Here is a 24698-nt window from a genome sequence, read left to right as displayed (position 1 = left end):
TCGGATGCAGCGCGTCATTTGAAGTAAGAAACGTTACCAAAATTAATGCCAATGTGAAGAAGTTTGTTATAGTATTGAAAACGACTCGAAGCAGGCTTTTGTAATCCGCTAGAGCATTCAGTGGAGCATTCACTCGGCACTCCTGAAATCGACAACTGGCATCAATTTAATTATTTTTTTATTTTACTTCAGTAAATTCAGTGCTCCGTTTCTTTGTCTTCTTCGGGTTCTTTGAATTTATAACCCAGAAGAAACCACGGATGGAAAATCGAAAATCCAAGACCACTACTAATTAAATCAGAGCTTGAATCACGAATTAAATCACAAATTAAATCGTTATAATGTTTCAAATAAATTCAGAATACTTCTTTTGAGTTTAAAATGTTCCAATTAAACTCAGAACTGTCCTTGTGAAGCCAAATACATTTCCTTTAAAGTTCCAAGAGGTAAACATTTGTACTCACAGTGTGGAGGAGGCTTTTTTCTTTTATCTATCAGACAAAGATAAACCAAGCGTGGAGAATCCAAAATCTGCCCCTTGCGCAGAAATATCCACAATCATCCCATCCTCGTCGCCATTGTAAAGATGAAATAAAGGAAATTGCATGTTTGTAGGATTGTAGATATATAACTTTAATGAAGATATGACACAGGAAACTCCAGCTCCTCTATCCAGCAGCTTCCTCTGTACTGCCTCAGTCTTTTCAATGATAACATTCTATGTTACCTAGATACATATGAACATTCTAACAGAGACATCTCTACAGTATGATTCTACCCTTCTAAACCACTACTGCGGGTCACCGGTCTACCCTGTACCAGCTTTCTCAACCTGGGCAGTAAAAAATGGATGCTGCCAGCCACAGACATGATTCTGCTCTCCTGCTGCTGAGCCAAGCTCGAGCAAAGGAAGGCATGCCATAGGCATACTGTCACAGGGAGGTGTGATCACCTCCCAGACAGTATTTAGTGTATTGGTGCTGGGTGGGAGCACATTTTGTGTCCCTGTGCATAGTCCAGCTCAAACCAGTTCTGGGAGCCATTGGCTCCTGCTCTGGTGCAAAACTGCACAAAGGACATGGGTGTAGCCACTCCTCTGTCCTGCCCCTCCCCTATGAGGTTCCACAGAATCCATCCAACCCCTTCCCAAGGGTATAAAGTGGGTTACCTGACTACAGAACTATAGATTTTACCTGAAAAAGAGTCTGCTAAGAAGGAGCCAAGTACTTTGACTGCCTGCACTAGGATTGCACGACTGAAGAATCTCCCTTGGAGTATAGAAGTTACTCCCCTGCAGCAGCAGGCCCCTAAATACATCTGACTGGTTTGCTTCTCCAGAGCTGGTGCGGACTCCGAAGATTTCAGCAACATAGGAGGTGGGTTCCCAAAGGTCCCTGAGGTAGATCTGACCTCTCGCCGATTCTGAGACCAGAATCCCTTGTGGGGGCTGTGCAACCCAAACCCCTATGCAACGCGTATTTTTGCAAGTGCATATGCTTTTTGGCAATCCCTGAGCTGGTGCATTGGACTCCATGTAGTCCTGACCCCGAGCAGTATTTGCACTGAAGATATCTGGCCTCCACTCACAGAGTGCTCTGTGGGCTGGTGCTTTGTAAACTTGCTTGAGGCCTCCTTGTGATCCCTGGTCCATTGGCCTGTGGGTCCTGGCGAGGGTCACCTTGTTTGTTCTTGGGCTTTCCTTGTTGCTTTCAGATGTGCCCTGACTCTCCATTGCTTGGAGAGTCCCCTAGACCTTGATGGTTCTCACTGTAACCTGTTTCCTCTGACCATGTGGGTTGCATTTGCCAAGGCTTGTTGGTGCTCTAGCCGGACATCGACCCCTCAGCACCAAAATCCTTCGTGGGAAAGCTCACCTCCGGATCCTGGACATCCTCGACGTCTCCTGGTCCCATTCGACTGCCGAACCCATAGTCACTTGCTGTGAACCAGAAACTGTCCCCTTTGCTTTCAGGTTCTTCTCACCTTAAATCCAGGCTTGGATTCCAACAGACACTCTTCACCTTTACAGCTCTCCACTGAAAACGACGAAGGTTTCTGACACCACTTGACCCCTATGCATCCGGCTCCTGTGGGATAGGTAACAAGGGTACTCTGGTACTCACTGGTGGGTTGGCTCTAGAACCTCCTATGTTCCAAAGGGTGTGCTTGAAGTCCTCTTAGAAGTGTCCTTAAACTCTAACTTTCCAACTGCAACTTTCCGAGTTGTACGGAGCACAAGGTCGTATTTGCTCACTGCACTCGCCCTCCGTGGGCTCCCTGTGTCACTCCTCGGGGTGGTTCCTTGGGGTCCCAACGATTCTTCGTGCTCTAGGCACTGTGCCTATTGAAGTTGTGATTGTTATACCATTTTGTTAGCATATGGTTCGGTCTCCCCCTGGAGCCCACTGTGTATTTTGCTACTTAAGAATGTTCTACTGTTACAGTATTGTGTGCTTTATGTTCTAATCTCGTATAGAGATTAGTAAGATAGTTATATTAATAAATACATATTTTTATATAACTACTGTGTGGTTCTCTTTTCATTTAGTCATTCAGGTGGTGATATTCTGGTAAAACAAGCTGCTTTACATTCCTTCGAGATTAAGCCTGAAGGCTGCTCTCCCTAGCTACCACTAGAATAGCTTTCAATAAGGTTATCTTTAACCTCATACTTCATAAGGGTTGTGTGGCCTGGTACAAGGTGCCCACTTTAACTAGTGGACAGCATATACCAGCCCACCTTCTTACAACAGCTCTATATGAGGGGTCCATGCCACTTTCGAGGAGGGCCAGGACTGGGCGTCTCATCCTCTCTCCCTCCTGTCGGGCCTACCTCATTTCAACATGCCAAGAGCTCCTCACCACATATCTCTGCCTCAGGTTTGGCTAACTGCAGCAGCGGACGCTAATGTCCAGCGTTCCAGGTTTGTTGGGACACAGCGTCTCCACACTCCGGCCCCCAAGAGGCTTCTACCTATCTTTTTGTATTTTCCAGCTTTATATCCTTGGAAAACTTGTCTCATGCTTACCTTTAGATATAAGACGTGCAGTACAAATTTCCAGACCTCACTCTTCTAATGCACTATTTCTAGGTTTTTCTTAATAGGTAATTTGTAAGTTTCAAGTTATTCAGAATCTTGCTGCACAAAAGGTATTGGGTGATCCATGCATCTCTGAGGCCAAGCCACTTCTTAGATTCCTTCCCTGGCTTCCCATTCAAGTCTAAGGAGAGTTGAAGACCTATCTGCAAGTTCTGTTGTGGTGAATTCCCTTATTCATCAGCTCCCATATAGTTGTTACACCCCTTACATTCTCTTCAATAGAGCGCTACCCTTTTTCATTAATTACCACAGTTTAGGAAAGCTCATGTTAGACGCAGATGTTTTTACAAATATGGAACTCTCTTCCCTGCGATTTAAAATCTACAATTTTGTCTGTCTGGTTTGCTCATGATTAAATCCATATCTGTGTGAAGACCACAGTAAAGTTTTTCAGGTTGGTAGTATCCTTCTAACAGTGCTTTGAAGCTGGATGGTGGTGCTGTTTGCTTCATACAAAATATAAAACATAATGTAAGATAACAGCTTAGATCAAAACTACTGCCTGTCTCCCCACAGACTACAAACCCAATTTCTTATTGAAAGGTTTAAACTTTATTCAAAAATGTACCAGGCTACAAAGGTGCCAAGTGTTTTTTAGCTACAATTTGATAGCAGAAAAAGTAAATTTTGTGAAACCGGTACTTCCACAAATACAGTTTTAGCTGGCCGTCTGCAGCAAAAGAACATTTATTGAGAAACATTCATCTGCTTTAAATTGCACACTCAGATGGAATTTTGCACAGTTCACAAAATTTGCTAACTGCACAAGGTGTCAAATTTGCCTTATCCCCATTTTAAACCATCTTGTGACTTAGGGCTACATGTACAAAGCCTTTTTGAGGTCGCCAATGGGCTAATTCACAGAATTGACCAGTTTGCGAACACAAAAAGACATTTTTACATGTACCTGTACATGTACCAAACCCAAATAGCAATTCAGTATCCAGTTACCGAATAGCAATTTGGATTTGCGTTTCGGTATTAAGAATTGCAAGTGGAGGGTTTCCCTTCCTAATACAGAATTGCAGTGATATGTATGAATGTTTTACGACTGAAATGTGGTCGGAAAACATTCACAATTTACCACTAAATTCAGCTTGGTGGTAACCCATACACAAATGTGAAGGGGTCCGCAAGGGACCCCTTCCCCTTTTTGAATGTTTGTAAAAGCATTTCTTAAGAGCTGGCAGTGGTACCACAGACCACTACCTACTCTTATAAATTGAAAAGAAAACTTTTCAATTTTTGTTTTTGAGATGAATCCTGTTTTCCTTTAAAAAATAAAATACATGGCCTCATTTAAAATATCAGACATGGTGGTCGACTGACCCCAGCAGGCCATCATCCCTGTGATTTTAGCGATTCCCAATGGGTTGCAAACTAAGATCTACTTCATTAATATTAATAAGGTTGGTGTATTTGCGACACATACTGGGAATGGCAAAAGAAACTCGAATGTTATGTTATGGTATGTTATTGGCGTTCCTATAGAGCGAACGGTTACCCAAGGGTGTCCTGGCGCTGACTCCTTTTTTCTGGGTGTTAAGACGAAGACACGGATTATAAGTTAAAAAGCCAGGTCTTCAGTTGCTCCCTAAAAGTTAACAAATCCGTGGAGTTTCACAAGTAAAAGGGGAGATCGTTCCAGGCTCTTGCTGCACACGCTATAAACCTCCTTCCTCCCATGGAGATTTTTTTGTGGTTGGTACTGAAACCAACTTTGCCCTCTTGGAGCGCAGTGTTCTTATAGGTTGGTACCATTGCAGCTGCTGCTTAAGATATTCTGGGCCAATGTCCTGCAGAGCCTTATCCACAGTACACAGGGCCTTAAAGCGCACCCTTTTCCTCTCCGGCAGCCAGTGGAGTTTTTTTATTTAATTAAGAATAGGTATACATTTCGGAGTATTAGTAAGCAATCTAGTGGCAGCATTTTGCAGCATTTGCAACTTATTCATGGATCATTCTTGCAAGTTTAGGTAGAGTCCATTACATGTAGTCTAACCTAGACATGATAAGTGCAGTAACTACTGTCCGCTATTGTCTGCTGGTGTAAAATTTTCTTAATCATTCTCAAAGTGTAAAAAGTGATTGAAGCCACCGCATTTATGTGATCACTAACATTGAGCTTATCATCAATAATGACTCCCAGATTATTTACCTTCCTAGTAGGTATAGGGAGGGTGCTCAGAGAATCTGGCCACCAACTTGGGGCCCAGAAATTCGGGTCATTTCCAAATAAAATGACTTCCGTCTTACTTGAGTAAAGTTTCCTTCAGTTTTGGGCCATCCACCTCCCTACTGCCTCCATACAATTGTGAAACCGACTGTCTATGCTTGCACTCTGCCTAGGATGCTGGGCGCCACAATGTGAGTATTGTCTGCATAGGAGGTAAGGTTAAAACCGTATACACCAATTAGAGATTCCAAAGAGAAAACATAAACATTAAAAAAGTGTTGGGTTAAGGGAGTACCCCTGTGGGACTCCCCAGGGCTGGGCAAAAGGTCTGGAACAAAATTCATCCAGTGCCACAATTTGAGACCTATCCATGAGGAAGGATTTTATCAACTTCCAGGCCATACCCTGGATCCCGCATGTTGACAACTGGTCCATCAGTAATGATGGACCGTGTCAAAGGCAGCTGACAGATCTAACATAATCATAGTGGCCTCACCACCCCTATCCAACGCTTCTCTAATCTCTTCTGTGGATTTAACACCTTCGACGCTCATGACGAGCTCAGCTCGTCATGGCCCGTGGAACGCTCAGGTGCAGGGAGAATTCCCCTGCTGTGCTGAGCGTTCCATGGGAATCAATACACCTGTGACGAGCTCAGCTCGTCATGAGCACCGGAGTGCCGTAGCTCATGACGAGCTGAGCTCGTCATGAGCGAAGGGGTTAATAAGCGCAGACTCAGTACTCTTGCCCTCTCGAAATCCATATTGAGTTGGGTCTAGGCCTTTTGTCTTACCTAAAAAAGACTTGAGTTGTCTAATCACACCTTTTCCAACCAACTTAGCTGGTAACGGAAGACAAGATATTTGGTGGAAATTATTAGGATCTTTAGGATCCAAATTGGGTTTTTTCAGTAGGGGGAGAATTGAGGCGATGTTCCAACTTCTAGGGAAATCCCCAACTTAAACATTAAGCCGAATAAGGAGCTAAGTGAGCAGGCAACTGGACCTGAAGCCCGTTTGATTACAGACACCGGGCAGGGATCATAGGGGGAGCCTGACCTGGCTGTCACCAAGAGTTTCTCTGTTTCAGTAATAAAAAGTGGCTCAAATTGATCAAAAACAGCCAGTGGGGTGGTCGTGTTGGTACTGTTTTCCAAAAATGCCCTCAACCCCATCCCACTTGGGTGTTGAAAGGCTAAAAAAAAAAAACATTGAGCTTTTTAAAAAAAAACAAGGCAATATCATCAAACAATTCCAGTGTTGATTCAAGTTTTTGGGGACGAGGGGCGGCCAAGTCAGACACTATATTAAAAATTTCCTTGGCCGAATTCCCAGCAAGACTGATGCCGTTTGAGAAAAAATCCTTTTTTGCTCTGTAGATCATTTGTTTATAAGTTGTGAGACTTTGTTAATAACTTTTTTTGGCAGCTTCCTAATAATCTCTTCTCAATGTCTGTTCGTAAGATTTGCAGATGAGTTTTTGTTCCCTTAGATCCTCTGTATACCAAGGGGCCGTAGGATGGGATCTTCTAGGGACCCTCACTTTTTCCGGAAGGAGATCATTACATGCAGTCTGAATCCAATTGGTGTAATGTGTAGTAGCCTCCTCTAACCTTGGGGTCAATCGGCCCACGCTTGTCAAAAGACCATTAATTAAAGCAGGGCCTTCAATTTTATTCCAGGACCTACTTTTAATTTGACTTTTCAGAACCACCCCGTCCAGCACGCGCCCTGAACAAACCAACTCAAATTGCACATTTCACACATTCCAAATTTTCGTACATATGACCCTTAATGATTCACCATTTCTGCATCTTTTTAGCTGCTCAAACCCTAGGTTCCAGATTCCCTTCATACTGGATGGTAATTGGCATCGGCATAGGCGTGGCCTGCCTGCTTCTTGCCTCTATTTTGTGGATCTTCTGCCTACGTAACCGGAAGCGAGGTGAGAACTGCACAACTAAAAGGTTTGTCATTTAAAAACACCCCTCAGTAAACGGCCACATCAGTGTAGGATTTTTATGCAATACATTTATAGTGCATGTAAGTAGAAACCACAATTCATTTTTTTAATTTTTCTTTTTTGTGGCAAATGCTTGCTATAAATTTTTTTAAAAAAATAACCATAACGCATCTTTCACAGTGCTAACCTATTAGTTTGTTTACTGCATGGGGGTTAAAACTTAGCAAAATAACTGATTTATATAATGGTAAAGTTCAGACAATCATTTTTTTCAATGGTAGATCCAGGTAAAAATACTGCTTTAGAGGCGCATTTCGTTCTTGGTTACTTTGAGTCACACACAAAAATGGAGGCAGCTTAACACGGTCGCCATAGGCCACAGTTAGGGGCTTATTTACAATCCCCTTGCGCCAAATTTGCATCATTTTTAACATGGGAAAAGTGACGTACCGGTGGCGCAGGGGGCTTATGAATATGCCCCTTAGGGCCTTATTGATGAGGGCCTCATTTATGAGAAGTGACGCATCCCTGCGTGAAAGCAGCGACGCGTCACTTCTCAGTGCACCCTCCCTGCGACATGATTGTGTCATATTTAATGTATGATGCATCATATCGCAAGGAGTTACAGATACGTCAGTATTTCTGACGTATCTGTTTGGCACAAAAGTGACGCATTGCTGGAGTGTGTCACAAAATGACGCAACTCCAGCAATGTCTTTCACAGGGGGCAAGCCCCATGTGAAAGGGCCTGCGTCAGTCTTACGCCTGCTGTGAGGCAGGTGTAAGATATTGACGCATTTGCACCCTAGAAGAGGCCCATTGAATTCTGGTAGATTTCACTGCGTCACTTCTACGAGGCTTACTTACGTGGGAACGCCCCCCCTGCATACATTATACCTGACGCAGGTATAATGTAGTGCAGGGGTTTACAAAGTAACGCATCTGCTTATATGTGTCACTTTGTAAATAGGGTGCAACAGGAGGCATGTTTTACGCTGCCGATGCGTCACAAAAAGTGAGGCAACGGAAGCGCAAAACTGTCGCAAGGCCTCATAAATAAGGCCCCCTGTTGGCACCACATTTTCTGTGGGGGCAACATCAGAATAGCTATTAAAAATAATGCATGGAAAATAATCTGCTCACTCAGTAATATTAATTTGCTTTACTTTTTTCAGAGAGCTGCCCAGACAGCAGGTAAGCCTTGCAGCACCCCTGACGTATTTCCATATGTTGCGCCCTCTGCTCAGCAGGTAACAGGTCTCTTTCTCTTTTCCAGTAGTGCTGTGGCTTATGCGGCGATCCCCAGGCAAGGTAAAGGCATTCCTACCTAGGAGGCAGAGGCCAGCTTTTGTGCGGGGGTGTGAGTGGTGGCAACTCGCTCCTCAAGGGGTGCAAGGGGCTGTGTCGGCTGGAGACATTTTTAAAGTTGTGGGGAGCTCCCGCCTTCAATACCACAGAACAAGCGTGCAAAGTGTGAGTTCCTCGGGGGAGGAGAGCTTGGAAGGGGGTTCTGCCCATAAGAACATTTGTAAAACTGGAACCAAATTGTGCATTTTGCAGCAATAAAGACCACCAATAAAGTACACATTGTAAGAGCTGCCCAAAGTAAGACAACTGTTTTGTTTTTGTATATGTAAAATTTATTTTCAATAAAATATTTTGAAATAAAATTAAAAAAAATAAAAAAAATAAAAAAAAAAGAAATACACCCATAGTTCGATGATTTGCTAACAAGCCCTATGCAGCTCGGGATAATTGAAAGCTTACTTGTTTCAAGAGCACTTGGCAAATTTCTGGCAAAACCATGGATTTTCAATACAATTTATGGCAAAAATTTCTTTTACAACAAGTAGTTCAGAAAAAAAAATTCATTTTTCAATGCATTTTTCTTCACTTCTACGATTTACATTATTTCACTATACCCCCCTCCACTGTTAAACAAACTTTCCATCGTATATTATAATGAGAAGCTACTTGGAATGGCCATGACGGAAAAATTATGAGTTTAACAAATCCAAGAAATCCACAATCTCAGGGTGTAGGTAGCAGAGCAGGCATACATTACAGGTTCATACATAAGCTTTATAATGCAAGCTGCAGAAAACGTGTAGGTTTAGGTATCAGAAAGTTGCACCTATCTTAGAGCCTCCAGCCTGCTCAGCACAGATAATATCACCATTGCTTTCTCATTATAGATGCTCAAATATCTGCATGTGAATCATAATATAAGAGCCATACAAGTCCACTCTGGTGATCTCTCACCGAGGAGACCAAATCAGAAATGAAAATTACCAAACTGAGCATGAATGTGATCATTCAAATATCAGCTTTAATATTTTTTGCCAATGCGGCATCAAACATCAACTTGTCAGTTTCTGAAAATGTATTTATTTAACATAAAAGTATGTTTATTATTTTATTTTGAGTGAAATAAACCTCTTTACTTTTTCCAATGCCTTACTATAGGGAGAATACACAGTCGTGTGGAGATTCCTGGGTGGAGAGCTCCCTATTATAAAGTTTAGGGAAAATGTAAAACGTTATTTAAACTGTATAATAAATTAGTAGAAATGCTTTTATGTTAAATATAAATATGCATTTAATTTATCTGTAGAAGTAGATCAAAAAAGACTACAGCACTGGTAACCTAATTTAAATATATTGGATTATATAAAACTTGGGGCCAGACGTACGACCCTAAATTGCAGGGGCAAACAGGATTGAGACCCGTTTGCGCATGCAAAATGGACCAGGGCCATGTACAATTCCTAAATAGCGAGTCTCAATTTATTAGCCACTCACTATTTAGGAATTGCAACTCGCTATATATAAGGGGTGTTCCCTTCCTAATAGCATCCGCAAAGCAATGTATGAATGATTTGTGGTCGCAAAACACTCACAAAATTACCACCTTCTTCAAGAGGGTGGTAATGCAGTCGCAATATGGAAGGGGTCCCTCGGGGACCCCTTCCACTTTGTGACTGGCTCTACAAATATTTCCTAAGGGCAGGCAGTGGTCCCAGGGACCACTACCTGCCCTAAAAAATGAAACCAAAACGTTTCATTTTTTTTTTTTGAATGCATCCGGCTTTCCTTTAAGTAAAACGGGCCGCATTAAAAAAAAAAAAGCAGCCCCAGACATAGTGAGCCCAGCAGGCCACCATCTCTGGGAGGGCCTGTCAATCCCAATGGGCTCCCAGATTGTGAGAGGCTCATTAATATTTATGAGCCTCGCAATTTGTGACCCCATTTGGAATCGCAAACCGTGTTAAACACTCTGTTGTACATGCCAAATAGCGCTTGTAAATTGTGAGCTGCAAATGAGTCGCAATTTGTGAGGTGCTATTTTGCAGGTCGTACATCTGGCCCGTAGTATTCTAAAGTTTGAATTGAGAAAAATATTTCTCACCTACTGTAAATTTGTTTACATTTGTTATTATGCATGAATAAATATTAAAAGTGATGTATGGAATTAATTCAAAGAAATTTAAATATATGTTATTAAAATTCAATCTTTTATTATTGTTATTATTATTTTGTTCAAAACCTTTATTGACAAATTCAGCAAAAGAAAAATACACTTTTGCATCAGATCAGTGCATTGTACATAGCAGACTATTCACGGAATGCAAAAAACATAATAAAATCTTGTATTATTTTTAATTAAAAATGTTGTTGAAATATATCATTAAATAATGCATATGCTTTATTTGAATATACCTTTAAACATTAAATTATATTTATTTATAGTTGTTTACTATTGTAAATAATTTAATTCAGTTTTTATAATATTTCTGATGGGGTTGTATTTTAAGTCCCTGTCTCAATTATTTTCTATGGCAGGGTGTTGTAATATGAGTGGTTGGCCAATGTGTGGTGTGGATTACTGTTTCTTTTTTTATCAGTAGTAACCTGTACTTGTAAATTTGGCTCTAGCCCCTTTTTTAGGGGGTGGAGACGTAAGTCTACACTTTTCAGTAACTTTACATTCTGATTGTACGAATAGCCAAAAGTAGCCAAGTTACTCATAAATGTAAGAGTAAATTACATGTGTGAATTATTCACAAGTGTAAGCTAGCTGTGTGAGTAGCCTGGCTTGACTCTCTACTCAGCTGGTGCTTTCTGTGTCCTGGCTGCATTTACTTCACCTCTCAGTGCTGCAAGCTTTACCCAGCCTACAAACCTTTCCCAGTCTCCCCATAGTGTTGGAAGCTTTCTAGATGCAGCCCTGTACCAGGAGAGAGGCTGAAGATATTAGTGGAGCGAGGAAGATAACAGAGCTCTTAAAATGAACTACATTTAATAAAGAAAGGTCTTGGTAGATGTTACCTACCTTCATACTTCAGACCTCCTGACAACCCCAATGCCAGTCACACCCAGTTGATTGCATTATTTGGCCTGGGTAATCTTACTTAATGTTGGGAATTTTGTGCTTCGCTTGTTATGTGAAATTCCCCAAATTACACCATTATGCACTTTGTGTAATAATGTGTGATTCAAGGTAAAAAGAAATGATCGCTAAACCATAGGAACAACAGAAGCCAAGAGGGTGTCGTCTGCAGTGCTTTTGTAGGAAGATGTCCTTGTGCCAAATTGGTGTAACAATCCGTTTTGCTCTAAAATAAAACACAGAATGACAGTTTTGCATTTCACTTAATTACGTATAATTTCACATAATTTTGTGTAATTACACAAAAGCAAATTACTCACACCCAGATGTATTAATAGGCATGTGAAAAAGTTCGGAGAATGTTTGACTGGAGTTGTAACTGTAAAACCCTTTTTTTCAGGCAAACAAAGCGAGGATGATCGGACCACAACCTTACTACAGGTGAGACTTCTCCATAAGTCCTCTGTGCATTGCACTCTCACTGCCAGAATATATTTGAAGATTATTTGTGTGTAAAGAATGTTGTCATTTGTGTGTGTGTATGTGTAACCAATGTATGCATGTGTGTCTGAACCATGTGTGTGTTAAGAATGTTTGCACATTAAGAATATGTGTGTGAAGCTAGTTTGTGTTTGAAGAATGTGTGTGTGTGTGAAGACCGTGTGTAAAGATTTTTAGGGCCTGATCATGAGTTTTGGTGGTGCTGGAGTGGACGGCACTCCACCGCAACGCTCCTGCACCTCCAAGACTCGCTTCTGACTTCACGCCAGATTAGATGTTTTTTAGGTCCGGCGGGTGGGTGGTGTGGGGGTCCCACTGTGGTGCTGTTTAGAAAGGCTCATTGTGAGCCTGAAACAGCACCACTGTGGGACCGCCAGTGCATGTTCCTGCACAGGAGGAAATGCACCATGTAGTGCATTTCTTGCTGTGCAGAAAATGTGGGGTGCTGCAATACAGGGGGGCACAACATGTACCCCTTTGCATACACCCCTGTGCACAGGGGCAAGAGGGGGCCGCTTGCGGTGAGGAAAACCGTAATATGCTTGTTGTTCCTCAGGACACAACCAGGCCTATTTCGGCCCTCAGACCACCGCACCAGCGCTAGGAAATGCGGTTGCCTGACGGTTGTAGCAGTGCAATGGCGGCCTGACAGTCTTAGTTGTAATAGGGTGGTTGGACAGCTGGTGCAGTGGTGGCCGAACCGCCACCACGGCGCCACCCGCCAGATTCCTAATCAGACCCTTAGTCTGTGTAGTATGTATGTAGGTTTGTGAAGAAAGTGATTGTATGTGTACCGAACGTCCACATGCATGTGAAGTATATATGCCTGTGTGTGTGCGTGGGTGTGTGTGAATGTGTGCCACGATTCAAAATCCAGATGATCAGAATCATCCGAAGCCCACCTTCTGTCACCACTGACTCTGGTGCAATTGTTCCCAGTCTATCAGTATGGCCAGGTTGGAGGAAATGGATAGGGTGAGGGTACAGCAGTGAAGGAGATCTGGAACTACTTCCAGAAATCATGTATGGAAATTATCATCATTTCAACGTGCAGCAGCATTCCAAATGCTTCCTTACCTTCTAATTCACTTAGTAATACCTATGGTTTTAGATGCTCTTCTCACATCTTCATGTCTGTTTCAGTATATCCTTCAATCGTGCTTGGGCATCTAAAATATTTACATCACACTTGACGCATCAATGTGCATATATATTTCCATACCTTGTCAGCACATATCTATAGCATCTTTATACAGACATCTGTATACCGGCACTCAACAATATTACTACAACATTGAATTTTTTAAATTGAAACACAAGATCTATATATTCTATTGATTGCTCAAATCACAGAATATGACAATATTTGGATTTGTACTGGGGTTCTCTCAAATGTAATAATCAGTGTGAAATTTTGTCAATACATACTGTACATATATTCATACAAGAAAAATATTTTTTCAAAAACATTTCATATTTATACAGTTACTTTTTTAAGGTTCAGTTCTTTTTTGTTTGTCCTCATTTGCCAGACCCTCGTTTCAAAGAAAACACCAACCACCTTAAGTGTCCTTTAGGCACGGGGCAAGAACATGATCTTTTCCCAAGCCCAGACAGAGATACCAGAGTGGCTGGAGATGCTTTCAGGAAATTTTACTCTATCTAGGCGTGTTTCAGCCCATTGGACCAAGTTCGTTATCTTTATCGGGCGGTACCACAAACAGGACCATGGAGTGTATAGGCATAATCATCGGACATGGGGGGAAAAAACCCAAAAGAAAACCCCCGCAAACCTGGCGATCAATCTAGCTCCACTGAACCAGCAGGTTCCAGAAGGTGAGGTTTCGTTTACTGCAGGACCTGGCCATATCCACCTTTGATGTTTCGTACAGGGACATTAACCAACCTGCCTGCGATGGTGCCTAAGATTCGACCCAAAATTTGCAAATCTGCCATCTCGCGAGGAGAATTGCGTAAAACAGGAGGGTCCGGCCTAGTAATATTATCATCCAAGCCAAATATTATTAGTGGCAGAGTGAGGGATATTGTTGTTTTAAGAATTGAGTCCAAGGTAACCTTTACTTCATCCCAAAAAGCATTGATAAGGGGACATTCCATAAAAATATGGATATCGGAGGCTGCGGGGAGGTGACACTTGTTACAACACTTTCCTGGCTGAAATTTGGATAGCCTTAAGGGGGAAAGGTAGGCTCGATGTACTGTAAACAAGTGATTTCGCCTCAACCAAGCTGGCTTAACAGCTTTATACAGGAGAGTGAAAGATCTTGTCCATAAGTCCTCACACTGAGCACCCATATCCAATCCCCACAACTCCTCATGGAGAGTAAACTCCCCATCTACCTCCTCAGAATAGACCAATACCAAAAGGCTACCTCTTTACCCCCCATTTGCCTCTCTACCAGTTGTTGTTCCAGGAAGCTACTCCTCCCTACTTGGACATTTTTCCTGAACAACTCCCAGGACCAACTAACTAGTTGTATATACTTGAATCTCGATAAGGCTGGGCCAACCCTCTCATAAAGCTCTTCCCATTCTACCAATGATCCTCCTGCTAGCAACTCTCCCCATCTTAGAATCCCTGCCTCCTTTACGGGGACTGGAAGACTGTCTTTTAAACAAGGGGGAAGCCCCGGGGAGTCCAATGATTGTAAGATCTTTAACCTCACCTTTTTAAAAAACCTCTGGTCCCCAAACTTAAATACAAATCCGTCAAGTGGCAAATTCGCCCCGATTAACATGGCCTTAAACATTTTCCCGTTTGAGGAACTTAATGGAGTTTTCAGCAACATCCTTGAATGAGACAGCTGGAATGCCCAAGCGTGGTATTGTAGGTCTGGCAGTGCAAGCCCTCCCTTTTCCCTCCTCCTCCTTAATTTCTACCATGCCAGCCTAGTTGCTTTGTATCTCCAAATGAAAGAATTAATTTCCTGCTGACACTTTTAAAGCTGTTTTGGGTCAAAAGCTAGTGGGATGGAATTAAAAATAAACGTAAATTTGGGGAGAATTGACATTTTTACTAAACTTATTCTCCCAAGAGCGGTCAAAGGGAGGAAAGACCAAGATTTTAATAGCTCCCTACATTCCCGAAAGACCGGGTCCAGATTGATCTGTGCCGTCTTGCTGGTATCCTGGGTGATCCTTATTCCCAGATAGCGCATGGAAGGGGTCACTACAAACTGAGTTGTCTAAATTCCAGGTCTTAATCTCGGTTTTCCCCACATTGATTTCATAACCCGAGATCCGCCTACTATGGGAAAAGCTTGAACCAGAACGGTTGTATAGATAAGAATGTCATCAGCGTAGAGTCCTACCCGCTTCTCCCAACCTCCAAATTCAAAAGGGGGGATACTGGGCTCCTCTCTCAAGGTTTGCACAAAAGGTTCAATATATAAATTGAATAGGAGAGGGGAGAGCGGGCAGCCCTGCCTGGTACGCCTCATGATTTGGAAGGGCTCAGTGCAGGCACCATTGACCAAAAGACTGGCCCTGGGGTCCCTGTATAAAAGGTTGATGACTCGACAAGACTTAACCCCAAACTGAAACTTTCTCATTACCGCGGCCAGATAGGGCCAATTGACCCTATCGAATGCTTTTGTAGCATCCAAAGTCAAGATAGCCAGGGGAAGAGAGAAAGTTGAGGCGATGTCTATTGCGCCAACCAGGTCATGGGTGAGGTCTGCCAACTGACACCCCCTTATAAATCCCTTCTGGTCTTGGTGTATGATTGAGCCGATCTCGCTCCCAAGCCGTGCCGACAAAATAGCGGCGAAGATCTTATAGTCGTCGTTTAGTAGCGAAATCGGCCGATAAGACCCGCAGTCGGTCCGGTCCTTTTCAGGTGTGGGGATCAAAACAATCGTTGCCTCCCTCCATGACTCAGGTGGTACCGCGCCATTTAAGAAGATATCATTAAAGAGGGTTGTCAATGCTGGAATAATAGCGGAACCCAATACGCGGTACAACTCCCCAGATAGACCATCTGGCCCGGCCGCCTTCCCCCGCTTCAGTAGGCTAATAGCTTTTCTGACTTCTGCCTCTGATATTTCCTTGTCCAGACGGTCACTCTGTTCTAATGAGAGGGTAGGCAGTCCGACCTTGTCTAACCACAAGTCCCTAGCCGTTGCGTTTTCCGTAATCTTCTCCTTATAGATATTCTGGAAGAACTCCTGAAAGGCACACTCAAAACATGGCGGCAGCTGGTTAGGGCGGTGCGCGCGTCTCTAACGGACCTCTCCATAGTCCCTGGAGGAATGGTGTAGCTATTGACTTTCACTGGCTTCTTACCGGCTTTTTCCCGCAGTTTAATTCCCGACGGTCTTTGGATGTAAGGGGGGTGTAAAGCCGTATCTTCTCGGAGCCCTCTTTCAGTCATGTCGGTGAACGGCTTGGCTCGGCTCAGTGCGGTGTCGATGTGTGTGAGCCTGGTACCGCCCCCCGCCTCTCTCCCACGGTGGAAGGAAGCAGTCGTGGAGCTTCGGCGAGGCCGCAGGGCGGCAGTTCGCGGACTCCTTAGAGGGACTGTAAGAGGTCTTCAAGGAAAGAGTGAGGAAGGGCGGGCAAAGAACCACCCGATTTTCTTAAATACTCACCCTACTGAGTACACAGAGCCTGAGCCTGAGTCTGAAGGAAGCGGCACTGCAAGGGCTAAGGACACAGCGCCGGCAGCCCAACGTATTTTGATAACAACCTTGCTCAGATTAGGAATGGAGAACTACCTATTTGGAGAATCGACTCATGAATTATGACAAGTTCATGCCCATATCCTATACTCTCTCTGACCAGCACTTTAATGCTTGAGAAGTCTAGACCACATCAACTGCTGAAATAATTTCTCCCTGTGGATCTTTCACAACATTTGAAAGATATCAACAGATTTCAAACAGCACATATAAGGACTTATTTCTTAGCTACCCTTTTTCATTATAAAGATAACACCACATTGGCGGATTCTCTATGAGCATTTGAGGATCTCCCCTTACGTAGCTAAGCCTTGAAGAAGTTATAAATGTAACGAAACATGTGTAGGCTGTCATAACTCTATTTCACCGTGCTATTCTGTTCCAGCAACAAGAACTGGACCTTGAAAAAATAACTGTATAAACATGAAATACTTTTGAAAAAATATTTGTCTTGCACGAATATTTGTACAGTATGTATTGACTAAATGTCACACTGATTATTACATTTGAGAGAACCCCAGTACAAATCCAAATATTGTTATAACCTGTGATTTGAGCGATCGATAGAAAACATAGATCTTGTCTTTCAATTTAAAAAAATCAATCTTGTAGTAATATTGTTCAGTGCGGGGATACATCTATCTGTCTAAAGTTTAGCACAGCAATCTTTTCGGAGAACCTTGCATCAACACCCAAGGTAGTGGGGTGTTTCTGTTACCCTGGTTGGCACCTAAACTAATTATTTTTCATACTTGGATTTTTCCAACATGCAGACCACCTTTACAATTCTTTGTTATTCTGCTGTGCGACTGTCTGTCCCACCACTACCCCCCTTAATTTTATATCTGTAGCATCTCTTAACCCTGCTTTAAGCCATTGTTCTCCCGATTGTCTTTCTCGAAACAGGTTTGTTCTAGACATATGTTGAGCCGTTAGCTTTTAGATACTTAATGGTCTTGAGAAAACATCATTCTTTCTCTCAAAATGAAGAACAATTTTTTCAGAGTTACCTGGTTTAATTTCATGTGACCGTTTCTCCCTCAGCGTCTTTGCAAAGAAAACCAGAGTTGTGTAATGCTCTGCCATCCCCATATTGTCACAACTTTCCGACTTAAAAGACGATTCTGGAATTTTCCATTCATATACCAAAAATGCACCTTCGTGCTGCTCTCCATCTCAGGAAACCAAGGTCTCCAGGTAGCATGAAACTGGTTGCAACTTGATCCCTACAGGAAAGTCTCCAACCATATGCTATACCTAGGAGTAACTGGCAAAGAGAACAGGGCATGGCCCCTATTCATGGCAAGATGGCCGCCGAGATTTTAAACTCTCATTAGATCAAGGCTTTGATTCACAACTAAGTAAAAGACAAGATTCTCCTGGGAATTGTTAATCAAGCTGACATCAGTGCTACTCTTAGATTTTACTCTAATAGTGATCTCACTCTATTATCTACACTCATACACAACAAATGGAAAGTTACCAATTGTAACCAAACAAATGACCCAGTGGGACCCCAGCAGTCAATTATGTCAAACAATACTCAAAGTCACTATTTATCAAAATGACAAAATTGATTTTAATAAAATTCACATATGTTTGGTTACAATTGGTAACTTTCTGTGTGTTGTGTATGAGTGTAGATAATAGAGTGAGATCACTATTAGAGTAAAATCTAAGAGTAGCACTGATGTTAGCTTGATTAACAATTCCCAGGAGAATCTCGTCTTTTACTTACCTGTGGTACCCCTTCTCTTGGGTGTGGGATCGCTCCCTTATCGTGTTTTTTTTTATTCACAACTCCTGCAAGAGCTCATACTCATGACATTGTTCAATATCACCAGCACCATTGGGGGTAAAGAAACATACTCACCACAGGGTTGCGGGTTGATTTTACTAAGCATTTTAATGCTCTCAAACACTCCAATCCTGCTTCTGTGGCCATCAAAATGCTTTTTTAGGTACTAATCACTTTTTAGGAGTCAGAAACGTTTTTCAGATGCCACAAATGGAATTATGATTAGATACCTATTCTCTAATTGGAAGAGGTGTAGACAAACCTTAACATTAAGAGGTCGATTCCGATTCGGGAAAAAAACCGTCCGTACGAATTGTATCCGGAGCCCTCTCCGTATGAATCGTACCGTCTGTCCGAGTCGTGAAGTACGATCCGTATTCCGTGAATCCGTCCGAATCGTCGTGATCCGTACGTATTCCAAGGCTGAAACCGTGAACCGTACACATACCGTACGACTCGTACACATGCCGTACGACCTGACGAGTACGATCCGGACCGGGGTATGAGGACGCGATGCGCACGGTCCACGTCAGGTAAGGGCGAGTCGTACGGAAAAGCACACAAACACATACATACCGTACGGTCCGTACCCCCCATGATCGCAGGGGTATGCACCGTACCCCTGCGATCATGGGGTGTACGAGCCATACCCCCATTGTACGATGGGTGTACGAGCCGTACCCCATCGTATGATCGGTGTACGAGCCGTACCCCCATTGTACGATGGGTGTACGAGCCGTACCCCCATCATACAATGGGGGTACGGCTCGTACACCCATCGTACAATGGGGGTACGGCTCGTACACCCATCGTACAATTGGGGTACGGCTCGTACACCCCATGATCGCAGGGGTACGGTGCATACCCCTGCGATCATGGGGGGTACGCACCGTACCCGGGGGGCCGTTCCGTACCTGTTTCGGTGCAAACTCTGCTTTTACGGCTGTTTTCAGCTCCCGTAGAAAAAGGGTTGTACGGTGCGTACCCGACACGTATCGTACTTGCTGGGTCGTAAAAACCAGCCGCGAACCGTACAGATGTTGCGTACAGCGGGTTCCGAGGGAGAATCGTACAGAGATTAGAGTCGTACAGTGTCTTGTACGACTCGTATGTAGTACGGCTCCCGGTACGAATCGTTCTTTGTTGTACGTACGGGGGACGTTGCAGGGTACGATTCGTACGGGAAAAACGCTCCGAACTGCTATTCGGAGCGGTTTTTCCCGAATCGGAATCGACCCCAAAATGTGTATTTGTAAAGCGCACATTCACCCAAGGGTATCTTGGTGCTGAATAACAGATGTTCATTGTTACCCAATGCAATGGTACTCATTTTATTGGCCTCGGATGGATGAAAGCCTGAGTGGACCCGCTTGGCCAGTGGAGGCATTAGTCCCCTAAGCCACCAGACCCAGCAAATGTTCTAGTCATTGCCTACTGTATCAATGTTTTGCTACTGAAATTCAGTTGCAAAATATTGAACATTTGCTGACACCTCAAAGGAGGTGGTAATACATCAGAAAAAGGGAAGGGGTCCTCTTCTCATTTGTGATTGTAAAGAAAAGAATTGTTGAAAAGCATGCAGTGGTCCACTGTCAACTCTCAAATGAACAGAAAACGTTGTGCTTTAATTGCAGCCCTTTTTCCATTAAGGAAAATTGGTTGCATTTAAAAAAAAGTGTTTCCTCTATTGAAAGGAAATGATAGATATGGTGGTCTGCTGGTCCCAGCAGGCCACTGTACCATTGATGGCTTCACAGTGAGTTGCAATCTGAACCCTCCCTCATTAATATTCGCGAGTTAGATCAGACTGCGAATCTGTAATTTTGATTTTAAGAACTGATTTATTAGTACATAGGATGGTTCTAAGCAAATCTTGACTGGTCACTACAACACTGGTTACAGTATACGACCAGTATTTTGCAACAAGGTATTTGGACATCTTGCATTTGTTTCACAGCAATTTTACCAAGTGCTGCAGTATTTTTTCTGCAAGTAGTCTGCTGTTCCAAGTACTTAGTGAAGCCAGTGCGAGATGAGCATCATGCATATGCCTAGGTTTGTGGGAAGAATGTGTGTATATATGCGTGCACACACCTTCTGCAGTGCCTGGCTGTGATCAACACTGTCTAAATCTTGTGCAGGGTCAGGAAGCTCAAGGACACAACCAACCCATTGTACTCATTAAAAGTGGTGATTGGCATCACCGGTAAGTCACCCCACTGCCTGATCTGTGGATGCAGTGATCAACATCAGCCATTAGTGGGGTGGGACTTGGGCCCCTTCTTCAGCAGTGCCTAGAAATGTGTAGGGGAAATAACATTGCCCTGCCTGAGTGTAGCAGGCAAACACACAAAAATAAAATGAGCGCTGGGTTAGCCTGCTCCCACCAATCCTAGAGCTGCTCTCACGCTGATGAAAGCAGCTCCAGGATTGGTTGCATTCCACTGAGCAGGAAAGAAGTACTTCCATTGCTGCTCGTGGAACACCGGGGAGAAGTGCGGCATTATGTAGGGTGAGTTTGGTACCAACAAGCCCCGTCATATTTTTTAAACGGTAGCTGCCACTTGGAAATAACATTCAACAAACTGTGTAGTCCCATGCAGGGAGCTTGTGATGTGAATTTGCTGAGAAGGAAATATTTCAAGTGAATACAAAATCACAAAATGACTGCCGGGTAGCGTAGAGGGTCAAGACCAAAGGGACATTTGACCCAATTACGCATATTCTAGTAACATTAAAGGACATTTGTGCTTGCTTTGGTGTGTAATAACAAATAGAACTTTGCCATGAGTTGATGTCCAGGAATGTTTGTCTGCCAGCAATGTTAACAGGTGTCTTGTGTTTCCTTTTTCACTTGGTGGGATCCAGGAATGCTTGCACTACGCAACGCTGAGTACTGAAGAGGACAAAAGAAGTCTCCGGTCCATCAAAGCATCGGAGCAGGTGGTCTACTCCAGGGCTCAGGCCGATGTCCAGCTGGGGGCATCCAGAAGACCCTCGCAGGATCTAGAATACATCCTGTACACCAGGGTGAACGCCATCACCGGTGCAAAGGCAGCCGATTGCCCATGCGACAAGTCAGAAAGTGTAGTGTATGCCACAACGTCACTCAATGCCTAGCTCAAATCAAATAATGAAGTGTCACTGCCGATCTTAGTTCATGGTATTTTTCACCCCACGTGATCTTCTGCAAGCCCTGTAAGCACACTTTGACCACCGACACAGTCTCAAGCATCCATCCATCCATATAGCAGCCACAGTGAGCTACTAGATGTGCCAGAGGGGCTGTAGTATCCTGCCTGGGGGCCGTGTACAGATGTAGAAGGCCTTAACTGTGATCCTTTTGGCATTGCTATCATACAAATTTATAGGACCTTTTTTATATTAAGCTGCTCATCTATTAAATCCGAGATTGTTAGCTCTTCTTCTCTAATGTTATACGACACCTCAAATGTGATGTCTCAGTATGGCCCTAGTGTGATGTCTCAGAGTAGCCCTACTGTGATGTCTCAGGTGAGTGAGAGTGTGATGTTTCAAGGTAGCGAGAGTGTGACTCCCAGTAGAGTTCTAGAGTGATGTCTCAGAGTAGCTAGAGTGGGATGTCTCAGATTAGCAAGAGTGATGCCACACAGATGTCTCAGTGTAGCAAGAGTGTGATGTCTCAGATTAGCAACAGTGTAATGTCTCAGGGTAGCAAGAGTGTGATGTCTCAGGGTAGCAAGAGTGTGATGTCTCGGGGTAGCAAGAGTGTGATGTCTCAGGGTAGCAAGAGTGTGATGCCAAAGAGTAGCAAGACTGTGATGACTCAGTGTAGCACAAGTGTGATCTCTCGGAGTAGCAAAAGTGTGATGCCTCAGCTTTCAAAGTGTGATGTCTCAGAGTCGCAAGAGTGTGCTGTCTCAGAGTAGCAAGAGTATGTTGTCTCACAGTAGCAAGAGCGTGATGTCTCAGGGTAGCAAGAGTGTGATGTCTCAGGGTAACAAGAGAGGAAACACAGCCTTGATATTTATGATATGCTCTCCGACATGGAACTTGATCTATTGTTCCTCACGGAGACATGGCTGGATTCTAATTCAGAACCAGACATAGTTGCTTCTCTTCCTACTGATTACAATCTGGTGCACTTGAACAGACCGCTAGGCAGAGGTGGGGGGATAGGGATAATTTTTAAAAAGCCACTGAGCTGCTTGATAGAACCTCTCGATATCACGGATAGCGAGACAGGAGCGTTTTCCATCAAGGTTAATACAGGAAACACGGTGAATGGCTTACTAATATACCGCCCGCCTGGTCCCTCCACCCAGTTTGTCACCAGCCTGACTGAAGGCATTACGGAGACAGCCCTGCGTAGGGATAAGTTTCTGCTGTTGGGTGATCTCAACATCCATCTGGACAACCTGGCAGACAAAGATATCACCGATTTCTACCAGCAGCTTCAATCCCTCCAATTATCTATTGGATCTAGAGCCCCTACCCATATCAAGGGCCATCTGCTAGACCCAATTTTTGCAAACTGGGCAGACGTAGAAGTCCAGGCTCCAGTTCCTCTCCCATGGACTGACCACTTTTTAGTACCTTTTACTATAACTATTCCTGCCAGCAACGTCCAAAAATTTTACAATACTAAATATCTGAGTCGTAGATGGGCTGCATTTTCTAAAGCCGGGTTTGATGCCGCCCTTATCAACGGTGGCAGCCCAGGAGGGGAGGATGCTGCCACAGCATCTGATAGACTTGATGAACGCATTATCAACGCCCTGGATGGCACAGCCCCTCGTTGCTATAAGAAACCCGGGAGCAGACCTCGCAAATCTGCCCCCTGGTTTAATGCAGAACTTCGCTTAGCCAAAACTAAATGCAAGCAATTGGAAAGACAATGGAGGGTGGCCTACCTCGACCAAGCTAAACTGAGCTACATAGACAAACGCAGGGAATACCATAAGCTAATTAGGCGCGCCAAAACCAACTATTTTTCTGATAAGATTGGTGAAGCTCACAACTCCACGAAAGAGCTTTTTAAAATATATAAAGAAATCTCCCTAAGTAGCTCTTCTGTTGATCCTTCCTTGGTTTCAGAGGAATCCTGTAATCGTATCGCCACTTACTTCTTTGAGAAAGTGGCTACTATCTATTCCGCCTTCACAGGGGGTAAGGAGAAGGCAATAGAGTTCAGTGGAAATTTACCATCAGAAGAAGGCGCAAATAACCTAAGCAAATTCGTTACTCCACCACCTAATGAGCTTCAGCAAATCTGCTGCTCGATTAAGTCAGGCTCCCCCCGCGACCCGGCATCACCTAAACTCCTTGGAGGGAGTATGGAAGCTCTTGCGCCTTACATTAGAGAGGTTTTGGATCTCTCTTTTATGAGCGGCACCGTACCTAAAAAATGGAAGCTCCCGCTCCAAAAGAAACCTAACCTCAGTTGGGATAGGCTAGACAATCTTCGACCTATCTCCCTCCTTCCCTATATGGCCAAAGTGGCAGAGAAGATCGCCAATCTCCAATTGATGACCTTTGTGGAAGATGCCAACCTTCTCCATCCGACCCAGTTTGGATTTCGGGCGCGTCACTCTACGGAATCTGCGATGCTCCTGGCAACTGAGACCATTAGGCAGGGTGTAGATGAGGGGCATACCATGGCTCTCATCTTACTCGACCTAAGTGCCGCATTTGACACTGTAGCACACTCCACCTTGCTGCAGTGTCTGAACAATGGCGGGGTAAACGGGATGGCACTCAGCTGGATGCAGTCCTTCCTGTCTGAGAGGGGCTTTCAGGTCAGGCAGGGGGAACACTACTCTCGGGTGTTCAATCTCGAACAAGGGGTTCCCCAGGGCTCGGCCCTCAGCCCCACCCTGTTTAACCTCTACGCCTCCCCTGTTGCCACCATTGTGGAAAGGCATGGCATCCAGCTGGTGTCGTACGCTGACGACACACAGCTGGTCATCTCGTTGTCACGGGCACCCGATACTGCGGCACTCAACTTCAGGGCCTGCATGCAGGAACTTGCTTCCTGGATGTCCAACAACTGCCTGAAGTTGAATGGGTCCAAAACGGAAGTGCTCGTGGT

General features: G+C 43.9%; 1 protein-coding gene across 1 annotated transcript in view; it reads left to right on the top strand.

Annotated features, from left to right (window-relative positions):
* LOC147717828 (junctional adhesion molecule-like) overlaps positions 1–22045 on the top strand; it is a 132614-nt gene extending 110569 nt beyond the window's left edge. Inside the window, exons 5-9 of the mRNA XM_086919883.1 lie at positions 7099–7221; positions 8415–8433; positions 8516–8550; positions 12030–12070; positions 21497–22045. Coding sequence (XP_086776009.1) covers positions 7099–7221; positions 8415–8433; positions 8516–8550; positions 12030–12070; positions 21497–21748 — 470 coding nt within the window. The 3' untranslated portion in view covers positions 21749–22045. The remainder of the gene's footprint in view (positions 1–7098; positions 7222–8414; positions 8434–8515; positions 8551–12029; positions 12071–21496) is intronic.
* Positions 22046–24698: the final 2653 nt, after the last annotated feature.

The sequence above is a fragment of the Lissotriton vulgaris genome, chromosome 5 (assembly GCF_964263255.1).
Source record: "Lissotriton vulgaris chromosome 5, aLisVul1.2, whole genome shotgun sequence".
Taxonomy (NCBI): domain Eukaryota; kingdom Metazoa; phylum Chordata; class Amphibia; order Caudata; family Salamandridae; genus Lissotriton; species Lissotriton vulgaris.
Note: the sequence above shows the minus strand (reverse complement) of the source record. Positions and strands in the feature narration are given on the sequence as shown.